Source organism: Hemitrygon akajei, chromosome 1, assembly GCF_048418815.1.
Source record: "Hemitrygon akajei chromosome 1, sHemAka1.3, whole genome shotgun sequence".
NCBI classification, from domain to species: domain Eukaryota; kingdom Metazoa; phylum Chordata; class Chondrichthyes; order Myliobatiformes; family Dasyatidae; genus Hemitrygon; species Hemitrygon akajei.
Genome location: NC_133124.1, coordinates 97285397 through 97301156, shown reverse-complemented (window position 1 = coordinate 97301156; position 15760 = coordinate 97285397). Strand labels below are relative to the sequence as shown.

Genomic DNA, 15760 nt, shown 5'->3' with positions numbered 1-15760 from the left:
TAACGGCCAGTCGTGGAATCCCGAGAACGGGTCCTATTCTCGCAAAGAACCAAAGCCTGTGTGTAACTCCAGGTCAGGGTCTTCAAAAGAACCCTGAAAGGGAAAAATAAAGATATTAAAGGTAGAAACAGAGCTGCTTCAGAAGATGCAAGCAAAGGAGCCGCTGTTAGTCGCCATTATTCCTCCTAAGCTCTGCCTTCAATTCAAGCGCATGCCCTGGAGTATGAGGTATTTCCACTCACCGCCTCTTTCACTATGCTACTCCTAACTTTATAAACTTTTAACAGGTCTCCGGTCAACCTTCTCCACTTCAGAGAAAACACCACATAGCACATGCCCTCTCATCCAGGCAGCAGCTTGGTAAAGCTCTCCGGACCCTCTCCCAAGCTTTCACATCCTTCCTATAATGAGCAACTAGAGCCGAAGGCAATGTTCCAATTTTAAAAAGCTATGAAAATAGTAGTTTTCCTTCCCTGAAGAACATTAGTGAACCACATATGGTTAGGTGTATATTAAGATCTGGAAGTTTCTTTGTCATCTTCACTAGTAATTTTATTCAATTATTTGAATCCCCAGCTGTTCTGGGGAACTTCGTTCACAGATCAATAGCTTACAACACTGGAATTTAGATCAGCAAATCTTTTTCTGGCATTTGCAATTTGTGATGCATTGAGTAGCCCACTTCTACCACAAAATTGAGTTCCAAGTCTGCACATGTCATCCTGACATTCGCTTATCATGTCTCACACTCTAACCAGCCATCTTCAATTCTGACCTCCAGTGATGTCTGTATAGAGTTCACATGTTCTCCAAGTTTCAGAGTTTCTTCCCAGTTCCAGAAATGCGCTGATTGTTAGGTTAATATTTTTCTGTAAATTGCTCCTAGTGTAGGTGAGTAATAGTAAAATTAAAGTCTGTGTGTTAAAAGAGCAAAGGAAACGGAAATAAGTTTGATAGAACTTCACTGAGAGCCAGCTTAGACCTGACAGGCTGTATGGTTTCCTAGGTTACATGGAAATGCGAAAATTGGTTGCAATATTTTATATTTCAAGTTAAAGGATATTTACTATATGATAATTTTCTATGGAAATAACAAGAGAAGATATACACATCTGTTTTATAAGTAATTTCTAGTTAAGGAGACAACAGACAAACAAGTTACACAAAGTTATTTCTGTATGAGAAAATCAGCCTTTCCACCTCCATCATCTCGCGAAGCAGAAAACTGAATTAGAACCTGAAGGAAAGTGGGAGAAGGTTCAGCTATTTGAGGCATTATTTAGCTATGGATGAGCATTTGTAATATTGATTCTCCCCATGTATGAACAGATTTAATAAAAAAAATCTGCTAAAATCTATCAACAAAATTCTTTTGAAGGTATCTGCCATCAGGGAGACTGATTAAAGATAACTGGAGTGGTATCAATTATCTGCATGAGAAAGCTGGAAAAAGAGTTGATAATGAATTCAAAACAAGAAATACTCTGCAGGTCAGATTGTATCCATGGAGAGCTAAACATGGATAATTAATGCCTTGGATAAATGATCTTTCATCAGAATTCATCAATTCTTCTTGTTTAATGATTACACTTGCCAGTGGAAACATAAATGGTAAATAACTATTGCCAAGTTTAGCTTACTCTGTTGTATTGAAAGACAACAACACAAGCTGCAAATAAAGTAACCCAAGAACTTTATTCAATTTGTACACAGAACACAAGCCACCACGAATGATGCAAAAGCAAATGTAGAAAAATAGTAGAATCATATTGGTATTGATGATTATCCGTTCTGTACAGTTTTACTCAAAATAAATAATTTCCATCTTGCATTGACATCAGTGTATACAATAAACCTATGCTTCCATTTACATGAATAGCTATAAAGGACTGGAAATTCCTTGGTGCTACTCCCGCTGCTCCAGCATTACCTCACTTGAATGATATGAATTACGTGCACCCATTCTGCCCGCAACTCCAAGGAAATTCTCAGAGACTGAACACCCCACCTTGCTTTTTATCCATTCTGTTAGTTCACTCCGTTGTGGTGCTTGCCCCAAAATGATCAGTTACCATTAAGTTGAGTGGATATGGTTTTGGCAGAATTTCATAATGCTAGTTGTTTGTGGATTGCTAATGTGGTTCTCTGCACACAATGCACCTTTAATGTTAGGGGTAGGATTCTGGGAAGTTTAAATGGCTTTGCTGGTGATAGCACTTTTGACAGGTTACAGTGCCAAGTCAATATCTGTACATCCTGAATCAAAAAAAGAGGTGCGAATAGTGGAAATCTGAATTTAAAGCAGAATTAGGAGGAAAGGTTAAATAGCATCCGGATTTGAAAACAAGTGAGTTGATCATTAATTCTTTTTTGTAAACTGTCTTGCTCAGAATATTACAATTTCATGTTTTCATTTTCCTGCTCTCCATTCTGAAGAATTTCCTACTGAGGAACTATAGGTTGGAGGGTAACTAGGATGAATGGCTTCCTTTTTTGGGTGAGCCTACAATGAGTGAGGATTTCATTCCTGACCTGTGGTGTGCTCAAATACTTTTATGTAGTTTGAATAGATGCTTAGCCTCTTCAGTTGAAAGGGAAAGTCCAGGCATAATTAACTTCTAGACTGATAGTAAGACTAATTTATGTGATGGATTAAGAATACAGGCAAGATTGGCACCAGGCAAGTTTAAGGAGAATAAGGTTAGGAAAGCTGAAGATAATAAGAAGCCTTCTTCTATAACTTGGAAGTTACAAGTGAAAGTAAAATTTAAGTATGTAAAGTTTGACAATTTTGAGCTGTTGGAATTTTTTGATATGGCTGATTTCATAACTTGAACATAGGGAAAATTGCACAAAATGGTGAATTGTGGGATTAGAAGATACAATGGACAATTTAGACAAGAAACACACAAGCTGCAGTAGGCAGAAGAGGAGGAAGAAACTGGATAAGAAGGAGTGGGCTACAATTTGTCATTAGCTATGTAATGTGATCTGTAGGAGATAACAAAATATAAGTGAAAAGAATAACAAAACCAGTCTGTAGGTCCATGTAATGTGGAGCCTTTGATTAGGAAGATTAAAATGAAAAGCTGTTATCTATTAGACGAATCGGTCTCTGGTAATAATTTAATCACAGATTCACCTGTGAACCAGCACAATGTATTTGGGTTATAGTAGATCATATGTGAAATCGTGAGAAGCTCAACTTATTGTTTCCAAATTTGAAATGGGTTGAGAGTTCATGTCTCATTCAATTTACTCAAATTTGAACCAGGATTGCCGGTTTTTGTAAAGTGCACATCCTGTCACTAAGCAGACAAGGCTAATGAAATTTCAAGATGTAATTTCAACATGTGGCAAAATGTCAAAGTTTGACAAAAGCCCAAAGAGGCATGAAATAATTTGTAATTGCTCCAATGAAATGTTAAAAACATCATTATAAAGCAATAAATGCTAACGTTAATTGGTTTAATGTGTTAAATAAGAATGCATTAAAAGCCCCTTTATGATGTCTTTCATTTTATTGAATATGCAGATAAATATTGTTAGCCATCACTATAGTTAATAATATTGCTTTGTTGATTGTGACATTGTATAAAACAGGGGAAGTTGCAGCTCCCTTTATGTTCTATTTATGAGTATAATCCCAGATATATTCTTAAACCTTCAAGTAATGGGGCTGCTGCACAACTTAGCACTGTTCTGACAGGAGGGTGACCAGTCCATGTAAGAAGTCAGAAATTCTGAGACCTTACGGAGAGGTTGATGCTGCAATTTCAGTGAATCTAGCAGTGCTCACAACAATTTTGGGATGACAAAATATGTAGTCCATTAGCCAACAATGCTTCAATGACCTTGCCATGTCAAATGTGAGGCAGCTCGCTGAGCTCCTTCTTGCTGTTGGATTTAGTAAATAGCTCTGCTGATTGTGTCTTTAACTGCCACACTTACACAAAAAAAAATCAATACAAATTGACAGGCAGAAAAGAAAGTTAAATGCAGCCACTACTCCTCATAATGGTTTGAAACTGAAATAACCACACACTCGGCAATGGGCATCTCTAAGGCTGTCCTTGACATTCAATTGCATTACAATCAGCAGATCCTGAACCATCGACAACCTGAAGATAAAGGATTGGTGGGTGGAACATTACTGGACTAGCTGTAGAAGTAATGAAAATGCAAAAGAAAAATCAGTATCTGTGGCAAGTGATGTGCTTTTTGGCACACTAAAGATTTTCTGCCATCCACATAAAACTGTTGAAAAATCCTCCTTGTGCATGAATGAGTTGACAATATCTAGGTTAAAGAAGCCACTAACTGGTAGCATTTATACCTCGGGAAATGGGTTCTTATATTCAGAGTATCATTTTAAATAATGGTGCACACTACGCTGATAACTGTATTGGGAATAGAGAATGAAGCTTAACATCATGTTGTAGCCAGGAAGAATAGTATGTAGGAATACCATCTAATGGGAAGCTCCCTCAGAAAGAATGGTTAATGGCAATATATCATCTCAAAGAAGCAGAAATTCAAAAACTAAAGTAATAGAAAGATAATTACATTAAATTGGTGCCAAAGACAAAGCAGCCTATTGATCAGACCTCTAACAGATTGATTAGAATATGAAAGAAATTTTGCAAGGAATCTACCAGAAATACTTTGGTAAACTTTCTGAAGTCATAGTTCTAGTAGAATGGATTTTATAATATACCATTATTTATTAAACTGAATTCAGACATACTATAATGTGTGGTCTATGCAGTCTGGCAGATTAATCCTGAATGTGTAAAAAGTTAACCTTTGTGTTAGTTCCCCTTCAGATGCTGATCAACTCATTCAGTTGTTTACACTTCAGATTTCCAGTATTTCTTCCTGATTTTCAAAATGAACTTTTTAGGAACAACTTCTTCCCTTCCACCATCAGAGTTTGGAATGGCCCATGAACACCAGCTCACTATTTTACTCTCTTTTTGCACTATGCATTTATTTTTTTATATATTATTGTAAGTAACAACCATGTTTTATCTATTGCACTGTTGCCGCACGACAACAAATTTCATGACACATGTCAGTGATAATAAACCTGATTCTGACAAAGCAGAATTGAAATATAATATGCTGGAAAAGAATGGGAGCTGGACAAAAGGCAAAATGTAACAGCACCGAACCTGCTTTGTGAGTAGGAAAATACTTTGTGTATTTTACTGATTTGATTAATGCCCAGACGGATGACACATTTCAATGTTAATTGCAAGCTTCAGTTAATCACAGACTTATATTACACAAATATGGTGGGTCCAAAGTAACTACCATCCAGATAATGTACTCTTTTTTTTGTATATATTATGTCCACATCATTTGCTACCCTGGCATTTCAGTTAAAAAAAACCACATTTGAATGTGCAAGTTATAAACTGGATTTTACATTCAGTAAACTGGTTCTTACATGTACAATCTCAAATACTGTAGGATTAATATTACCATACTATTATATATTAATTTAAATATTAATTATTATGAAAAGAATAACAGTTCATATAGGCAGTACACTATCATGATATGGATATATTTAATAACAAATAACACTGAATTTGGATATGGCACTTTGACAGTTTACTAAAAGAGATCCCAAACACAACATAATTCAATCAAAACTGAGCAATAAAATCAATTCTCCAGTAATATTGTAGATTCAGAGTAAACCTTTGATCTTTGCCCTTCAAAGATCTTCATGCTAGGAATAACAGAGGCTGGAAATGTTACATAAGACAGGAGCATACTTGCTGCATTTCTGGAAACAAGATTCTGAGTTGTTCAATAACTTAATTGGTAAATCCAACCTGCAACTGAATTTGCACAACATGTCTCATGTTTAGTAATGAGTAGATAAACAGTCAGTTGATCTTCAGAGGAGTGTACTCAGGTAATGGATTTTATACTCTCTACCCCAAAAGCAACTACCTTTCTTTTGGAAAGGAATTTAGATAAATGCAGAAAAAAAAAAAAAATTGTTTCCCTCAACCCATGCATGGAAACAGGTGAGCAATTAATGAATCCCAAGAAGCTGGTAGATGGAGAGGTGGAAGGGGCTTAATTCATATATTTTAACAGGATTGTGCACACACTTTAATATTAAGTGCTTAAGTTTCCTAAGACTTGGAAACCCGGTGGCTGAAAGGAAGTGAGGATTGCTAGATTTAACAGGTTAATGCAAGAAAATTAATTTGCAGCATGGACCGAGGATTGAGCCACAATCCAAAACTGTTAATATATCTTGATAAATCACACTTCTCCACATACTCAGTGCCTATGATATCCTTTTCCTCCTTGCTTCTCCATATCTTCTACATAATGCTCTTCGATCTTCTCAGCATCTTTGCCAATGTCCCTGCTCTTTCCTTTTTAATCACTTCTCTGAATATGACTTAACAAAGTCAGTTTGTTTCCACTTTAAGATCCTTTTTTTTGCAGTTTAAAAATGATCAGTATTTTTGAAACTGCTGTCTTACAAGTTAACCTACTTTGTTTTTAGCAGTTAGATCTTGACTTTGCATCATAGGTAAACTGGGTATTTTGGACACGTGAGCCTGTTTATGGCCTTCTGCTTTTATAAACAATTGAAAACGACAAAGTTAGCAATGTGACAATCCAGATTTTACAGGGGACTATCTGCATTTATATGGGGAAGACTATACACATTCCCCACAGTAACTTATGCAACAACCTAGGAATTCCCACATTAATGCATGTGATCACGAGATGTGGTCATTCATTTATTTTTTTTTGCATGGACACATGATGGCCTTGAATGGCAGGCCTTCCTTGTTCTACCCTTTTGGACTGCAAACTTGATGTATACTGGAAAAGTTGAATTAATATCTACACCAGTATAGAAATGACAAAGGAAGTGTTTCCCCATTCACTTTAATGGTGTGCGACAGCTGTGAAGAATTCAGGAATGCAATAGTTAATTCAGAATTTTCTCAACAACTTGTATATTCAGATAATTTATATTTGAAGAAAGGAACTGAAATGTTTTAAATTTACTTTGATGGTTTTTGTACAAGAAAGATTTAAACATTTGGCAGATTTGTCAAATTTTGATTAGGTACCCTCTCCTTTTCCTTTAATTGCCTATTATCTCCAACCCTCACTCCCTTCCATTTCCACCTACACAATTCGCCCATTGGGGATGGATGATATGACTTTGCTGAAGCCTCTATTATTAGCGGGTTTCAAAGCTGAGAATCCCAGTAAATTCTTTATCCCAACAAATTCCTTATCCTTTGGGAGGTTAGGGGATGAAAGCGGTAGGAGCGGATGGATAATCATGTCAGTTAAATGTCAATTTTATTCAGTGATCTATGATGAGCATGGGTCCATAAATAAAGAGTAAAAAGTACAGAGTTCTGCTTCATGCAGTGTTCAAAACAAAAGCTTTGCCTATTCCAAGAGTGATTCATGCTAAAACATAGTATACTGTCCATCATTAGGTTAAGATTCCATTCTTTATGGCTGGTATTTCTGACATGCTGAGCTCGTGAACAGTTTTTCTCCCCAATTTCAAGTCACAAAGTACTGTGTGGCAAAGATTGGCCACATATTGTTAGTTATGGTTGGCTACTGATAATATTAATTAATTAGTTGTGCGATGTTGGCTAGTCTTTTCTCACTACTTGGTGACATTCAAATCCTATAATAAGCATTTTGTATTGTGAATATATTCACACATCATTCCCTCTGTCTCCTGACTCTGCATGAAATAGCTCTCTTTAAAATGTGCAGCTGTGACAGGAAAGGGTTCTACAGAGAAATCTGTGTGTAAACTGACACAAGCACAATGCAGGTGATTAGAACTCATCTTAGTTTTACTCAAGATAACATGTATAGTTTAAGAAATCATTTTATTCCAAGGGGAAGCAATTAACAAATGTTTGTTTCCACATGGTGATAGATGTGATGCTTCAATAATAAATATGAACATAAATTAAAATTGCCTACTCAAGTCATTTTTCGTAGAAAGCCTAGTGATAATTTCTGTGAATTTAAGGCAGGAAAGCAGTTTTAGATAAATTTAATCTGAAGTGTAAATTTCTTTTGGTACTATTTACAACACAATCATTCTGATCACATGGGTTATTACATGGATGATGCAGAAACGAATCAATGCCAACTCAGTCCATGCTTTCCCACAAGAAAGCACCTGTAAATGTTGTCAGGAGGACACTCGGGTGCCGTGAGTCAAGCAGTAGTGCTATTTGAAATAGTTTAGCCCTGCCACCAGAAGGAACTTTTCCAGGAACAGTTCAGAGTCAAGAACGGCAATGTGAGCTGCCCGGCCAATGAGCGCATTGGCAGTGTTTGGCAATGCGTGGAAAATGTCGTAGCGGATCAGGGTGCAGTCGCTGGTCTCTGTCACTGGCCGAAGGAGGTTGTTAATCATCTCAGTATAAACGCAACCTGAGTTATCAAACAAAAACATAAAAAAAATAACTCCACTCATCAATATCAGTTGTTCTTATACAGCCTCCAGAGGATAAAACTATCAAATCAGTGTGTTGCTCAGGATTTCCAGCATCTGCGGAATCTTTTGGCTTTATCAAATCAGCTTAATGTATTTAATTTACTCTGGATTTGCAAAGTATCAGACTTTAATAACAGAGGAATTGCAGGCTGAGAAATGATCATGAAAGTGCACCATATCTCTTCTTGGTAACTGTAGCAGTTGACTAATTGTCATAATCAATTGTCTAAACAGATACAGGCATGGTATGAAATAAAAGCCTTATTGCAACCACAGGTTCAAACTTCTGAGCATGCTGCACTTACCATGTCATCACTCCACACTGTATTTTAATTTTATTTTTATTGAGAGATACAGTGAGGAACAGGCCATTCTGGCCCAACAACCTACCTATTTAACACTGGTCTATCACACAGGACAATTTAACCTACTAACCAGCACATCTTTGGACTGTGGGAGGAAACCACAGCACCTAGAGGAAACCCACGCACTCATGGGAAGGATGTACAAACTTTCTACAGAATTGAACTCTGAACTCTGACACCCCGAGCTGTAAAGGCATTGTGCTATGCCACCTTGGCGCTCAGAAAATTTAGAAGGCTTTCTTAAGGAAAAATTAATTGGATTTGGTTCCACTGTCCACAGATTAATTTTGAATGTCCCCTTGTGAATTACAGGGTCTTCCTATCAATCTTTCTACTTGGGATAAAGTGAAATCACTAACCACTACCATGGAGCTTAAATGGGGCAACAAATTAAAATAAAATTACCCTTCGTCTTTGTTTTCAGCAAGAATATGATGAGATTACAGGATCCTGCATCAAGTTAGTGAATGACTAGTAAAAGTGTACAATGTCTGAAATACATCTTATGGAAATGTTTGTTTGATGATGAACTTCAATAAAAAAATAAATTACAAAAAAAAAGAAAAGAGTTATAACCATAGTTGTTACAACTTATTTGTCTTGGCTGTTATCTATAATCACAGGAATCAATTGTGGGCAGGCTTTTCCTCCTCTATTTCCATCACTTCCCACCACTGGGTAATGGCAATCATGTCCCGAAGGAGGGTCTCAGCCCGAAACCTCGATTGTTTACTCTTTTTCATTGATGCTGCCTGGCATGCTGAATTTCCAGCAAAGTAATCATGTCTTACCTTCTGGGAAACTAACAAACGATGGGCAAAATGCACAATATAATAAACTGTAACGTTGAACCAAAGAAGAGGATAAACCAAGCCTGGACCACAGATATCCAACGTTGTTTAAAATAATCTTCGACACCATGGGGAAAGAAAATTGACAATGGTAATGAGCTCTGCTGCTGTGACATTCAAGTAATGATTTACAATGAGGGATTGAGCAGCCTAAGTGAAATGACAGAAACGATTGCTGGACTATTATAATAGGATTGACACCAAATTGGGATGCAAGTGAACTCAAACACATTATCATGATGTCCCTTCACTGTCCTTTGCTCTCTCAATATTCCTGTAATAGATATTTTAAATCCTGTTACTTAAGCACTTGTGTTCCCCTAATTTTTGCAGCAATTTAAAAAGTAGCAGTAAAAGCTTATGAGGCTTGCAGAACAAAAACACAAGAAAACTATTCATGGACAATACTTACCGATCTGCCTGTCTTTCAGAGCGGTTTTACACATTTCAATCCGGGCAGAATGAAAAGGAACATATCGGTCTTGAGGTGATGCCACCAGCATAACATTCTTGAAGTACTGCAGCCCTGCATCAGAACAACGAAATGCAACCAGAAAGGAAACATGGTTATTGAAATATCCTACCTTCTCCACTTCCTTCCCTGGGTCTCACTGAGCTATCTGTTGCTGAATAGAGCTAGATAGTTGAATCCGGGACTCTGTTAAAGTCACTTTTCGGTTGACTGAGGGGATTTTCCTGAAAGCAAATAATCAGAAACCAACCTCCACTTTCTACCTCTACCTCTACACCCTACAGCCCTACCCAGCACAGACAGACGAAAATCACACATATGAACCAATCACTGACTACTTTCATGTATTTTGTTTTTGGAAATAACAAGATAAGTTTGATGACTGGAAATGTGTCTAATACACTGTCTATGGTCTAAACATTGTTGTACATACTTCTAGTATAATCTTCCTTCTCTTATATTCAATGCTGATTAAAAAGTATCCAATACGCCTTGTCAGCCACTTTACTGACCTTGCCTGACATTTTTAAATGTATAAAATTCTTGAGACTTGTTGAGGCAGATATGGGAATGATATTTCCCAGAATCTGTCGACTCAAGCAAGCAGACATTCAGGATATATATTATTTTATTTTAAAAATTCCACACAGACAACACCAAATCTTAGAATTTGTTTTAATAAAAGTTTTGGAAAATGAGATGCTTATCCAAGATAGAGCTTGTAAGAACTTTGGATAGTAAGGGAATTAAGAAATTAATATGGAAACATGACACCAATGATAATGATCAGCCACTATCTATGTTCAGCAGAGCAGATCCTGATGGCTCACTACCGCTTCTAGTACTTATCTTTTTGTGTTCTTTGGAAGTGGTGGTCAAGTAAATGTTGAAGTATAAGATCTGATATGATCTTACTGAATGGTGGAGCAGGCAAAAGAGGTCAAATGGTTTGTTTCAGTTTCTGCTTGCATCGATCGATGTAGCTAATCAGACAGGCCTTCCCTTACCACTGTCCCTGGTTTAATAAATGGGGAGAATGGGGAATTGTTTTTTTCATTATCTTCTATCCTTGAACAAACAGACACGCATTGTCAGTAAGGCACTTTCACATATGAAGAATGGGCTATTTGACAAGGTAACTTTTGATCGTTAATGCCCATGATACTGTTCCCATTCACACTAGTCCTTTCAGGGCAGGGAGAGAATAAGATTTGAAGGAAAAAAAGCAATTACATTTATGTTTCTATTGGAATGATATGACAACGTCAACTAGATTTTAAAGGACAAAGCATGATATCTTTAAAAGAAATGATCTGAAGGATTGTAAACAGAGCATGAACTGTGTAATATAAGAAATGTCTATTTGTCAACCTTGCCTTTATTATATGACAAGATTGGCTTTCAGTCAGAGCCTGTAGTTCTTTATATATCCGTTGGAAGCAGTAACCTTCCATTGAACGTGACATTTAGGTAGTCAGATCTCTGTTGTTTTGGTCAGTGATCTTTTTCTCTGAATGCAGTTTCTTTTTCCCCATCACATTTCTTGTGACTTCAGTATTTGTGCTATTTAGAGTCACGGAGTCACAAATACCATAGCACAGAAACAGGCCCTTCAGCCTGTCTAGTCAGTGCCAAACCATTATTCTGCTTCGTCCCATTGTCCTACACCCAGACCATAGCCCTACTTACCCCTCCCACCCATGTTATAACCATATAACCATATAACAATCACAGCACGGAAACAGGCCATTCCGGCCCTCCTAGTCCGTGCCGAACTCTTAATCTCACCTAGTCCCACCTACCCGCACTCAGCCCATAACCCTCCACTCCTTTCCTGTCCATATACCTATCCAATTTTACCTTAAATGACACAACTGAACTGGCCTCTACTACTTCTACAGGAAGCTCATTCCACACAGCTATCACACTCTGAGTAAAGAAATAGCCCCTCGTGTTTCCCTTAAACTTTTGCCCCCTAACTCTCAAATCATGTCCTCTCGTTTGAATCTCCCCTACTCTCAATGGAAACAGCCTATTCACTTCAACTCTATCTATCCCTCTCAACATTTTAAATACCTCGATCAAATCCCCCCTCAACCTTCTACGCTCCAATGAATAGAGACCTAACTTATTCAACCTTTCTCTGTAACTTAAGTGCTGAAACCCAGGTAACATCTTAGTAAATTGTCTCTGCACTCTCTCTAATTTATTGATATCTTTCCTATAATTCGGTGACCAGAACTGTACACAATATTCCAAATTTGGCCTTACCAATGACTTGTACAATTTTAACATTACATCCCAACTTCTGTACTCAATGCTCTGATTTATAAAGGCCAGCGTTCCAAAAGCCTTCTTCACCACCCTATCCACATGAGACTCCACCTTCAGGGAACTATGTACTGTTATTCCTAGATCTCTCTGTTCCACTGCATTCCTCAATGCCCTACCATTTACCCTGTATGTTCTATTTGGATTATTCCTGCCAAAATGTAGAACCTCACACTTCTCAGCATTAAACTCCATCTGCCAACATTCAGCCCATTCTTCTAACCAGCATAAATCTCCCTGCAAGCTTTGAAAACCCACCTCATTATCCACAACACCTCCTACCTTAGTATCATCGGCAAACTTACTAATCCAATTTACCACCCCATCATCCAGATCATTAATGTATATGACAAACAAGTTACTCCCCACCTTTGCACGGCAACTCATTGCACACTTTCACCATCCTCCGACTCTCACCCAACCTCAGTGCTTGCATTGACCCTATCCACACCCCTCATCATTTTGTATACCTCCATCAAATCTCCTCTCAGTCTTCTACATTGTAAGGAATAAAGTCCTAACCTATTCAAACTTTCCCAATTGCTCAGGTCAAATCCCAGCAACATCTTTATAAATTTTCTCTGCACTCTTTCAATCACATTTACATCTTTCCTGCAGGTAAGTCACCAAAGCTGCACACAAAACTCCAAGTTAGGCCTCACCAACATAACAATCCAACTGCAGTACTGAATACATTGATTTATGAAGGCCAATATGCCAAAAGCTTTCTTTACAGCCCTAACAGCTTGTGACACCACTTTCAGGTAGTTATGAATCTGTATTCTCTGATCACTCTGTTCTACTGCACTTCATTTTGCCCTACCTTTCACTGTGTAACACCTACCCTGGCTGGTCCTCCCGAAATACAACACCTTACTCTTGTCTACATTAAGTTTCATCTGCCATTTATCTGGTCCTGCTGATCCAGAATCCACTGCAAGCTTGATAGTCTTCTTTGCTGTCCACTACAACCCCAATCTTGGTATCTTCCACAAATCTGCTGATCCAGTTTACCACATTATCATCCAGATTGTTGATATGGATGACAAATAATGAAGTACACAGCACTGATCCCTGTGACATTGCACTGGTCACAGTCCTCCAGTCAGAGAGGCAACTATCTACCACCACTGTATGCCTTCTCCTGTGAAGCCAATGCCTAATCCAGTTTTCCACCTTATCATGAGTGCCAGGTGTCATTCTTGACCAGCCTCCCACGTGGGACCTTGTCAAAGGCCTGGCTAAAGTCCATGTAGGCAACATACACTGACTTGCCTTCATCAACTTTCCTGGTAACTTCCTGGAAAAACTCCGTAAGATTGATTAGACATGACCTAACACTCACAAAGCCACGTTGACTATCCCTAATCAGTCCCTGTCTATCCAAACTCTAATGTCACGGTGTGAGTTGACAGGTGACACTGAACTCGGGTTCAGAACAATAACAGACTCCCACGTAGAGGCAGAAACAAGAGTTTATTCCAACAGAATATTGATGGCTTGACTGAACAACACTCCGAGATAAATCCTTCTTGAAACACACAAGGAGCCCACAATCTGCACTAAATGGAAGTCTGCTTTAAATCAGCGCGGTACACTGAAAACCCGTACCAGTCAAAGTAAACTTGTCAAGATTAAGAAGAAGGCACAAGGGCTTAATGACTCTAGATAAGACAACAATTAACAAATACAGGTGCAGAGGCTCATAGGGCATATGTCAATTTATATATCCTGTCCCTTAGAATACCTTCCAATAAGTTTCCCACTACTGATGTTAGGATCACCAGCCTATAATTTCCTGTCTATTCATAGAACCTTTCTTAAAAATGGAAGAATATAGCTATGCTCCTTTGATGACTCAGCAATAGTTGGGTGTATAATGCGAGGATGAATACAGAGCCCTGGAGGAGGACTTTGTCAAATGGTGCAACATCAGTAAGACAAAGGAGATGGTGATGGACTTTAGGAAGACTAAGCCTGCTTTGCTTTCTGTTATTATTGATGGTGAGGACATGGATATGGTGAGGACCTACAAGTACCTGGGCTGCATCTGGCTGAAAGACTTGAGTGGAATACTAACACACAGGCTGTGTACAAGAAGGGCCAGAGTCACCTCTACTTCCTGAGGAGACTGAGGTCATTTGGAGTATGCAGGCCTCTCATTCACATGTTCTACCAGTCTGTTGTCACCAGTACAATCTTCTATGCAGTAGTGTGCTGGGGCAATAGCATCAGCACGGAGTGATGCCAACAGGCTCAATAAACTGGCTCTGTTACAGAAGTTAAACTGGACACACTGTGGTAGAACAAAGGACCCTACGGAAAATTCTGACAATTCTGGATAATATTTTTCACCCTCTGTATGCCACCTTGACTAAACGGGGAGCACTTTTAGTAACAGACTAAGACAACTGCACTGCTCCAAAGAGCGCTATATGAGGTCATTCTTACCCTCAGCCATTAGGCTCTATAATGAGTCAACCTTTAGCCATGGAAGTGATGACCACCTCCTGTTAGACTGTGTATGGTAACTTATTTTTTATTCTTTCTACTAGTCTTCTAATATTTATATCTGTGCACTTTTAATGCTACTGTGACACTGTAATTTCCTTTGGGATCAATAAAGTATCTATCTATCAATCATCCTCCGGCACCTCACCAATGGCTAAGGATATTTTAAGCAATTTCTGCACACTAGCCTCTCACAGGGTCCGAGGCAACACCTTGTCAGACCGTGGGGATTTATCCATCCTAACTTGCCTCTCAACCCAAGGACCAAATCTATCCATAATTGCCTTGAAACAAATGTCATTATGATATCTAGGTTCAAAGTGTTCTCCTACAAAAACCTCTGTTAACTTGCCTGCTTCATTCCCTAATAGGAAACCTAGTATGACACTCTCTCTAGTTGCAACTTCAATGTATGACTAAGGAAACTGTTTTGAACACAATTGACAAACTCTGTCCCATCTAATCCTTTGACAGTATCGGAGTCTCAGTCAACATGTGGGAAGTTAAAATCTCTTACTATAACAGTCTTAAATTTCTTGCAACAGTCTGCAATATCTCTACAAATTTGCTCTGCTATATCCCATGGACTGCTGGGTGGTCTACGATATAATCCCATTAACGCGGTCATACCTTTTTTATTCCTCAATTCTACCCATAAAGCCTCACTAGATGAGCTCTCCAGTCTGTCCTGGCTGAGCAC

General features: G+C 38.2%; 1 protein-coding gene across 1 annotated transcript in view; it reads right to left on the bottom strand.

Moving 5' to 3' along the window:
- Positions 1–1670: 1670 nt before the first annotated feature.
- fam135b (family with sequence similarity 135 member B) overlaps positions 1671–15760 on the bottom strand; it is a 361633-nt gene continuing 347543 nt past the window's right edge. Inside the window, exons 19-20 of the mRNA XM_073048301.1 lie at positions 10159–10272; positions 1671–8466 (exon numbers count right to left, since the gene is read on the bottom strand). Of these exons, the coding sequence (XP_072904402.1) occupies positions 8261–8466; positions 10159–10272 (320 nt within the window). The 3' untranslated portion in view covers positions 1671–8260. The remainder of the gene's footprint in view (positions 8467–10158; positions 10273–15760) is intronic.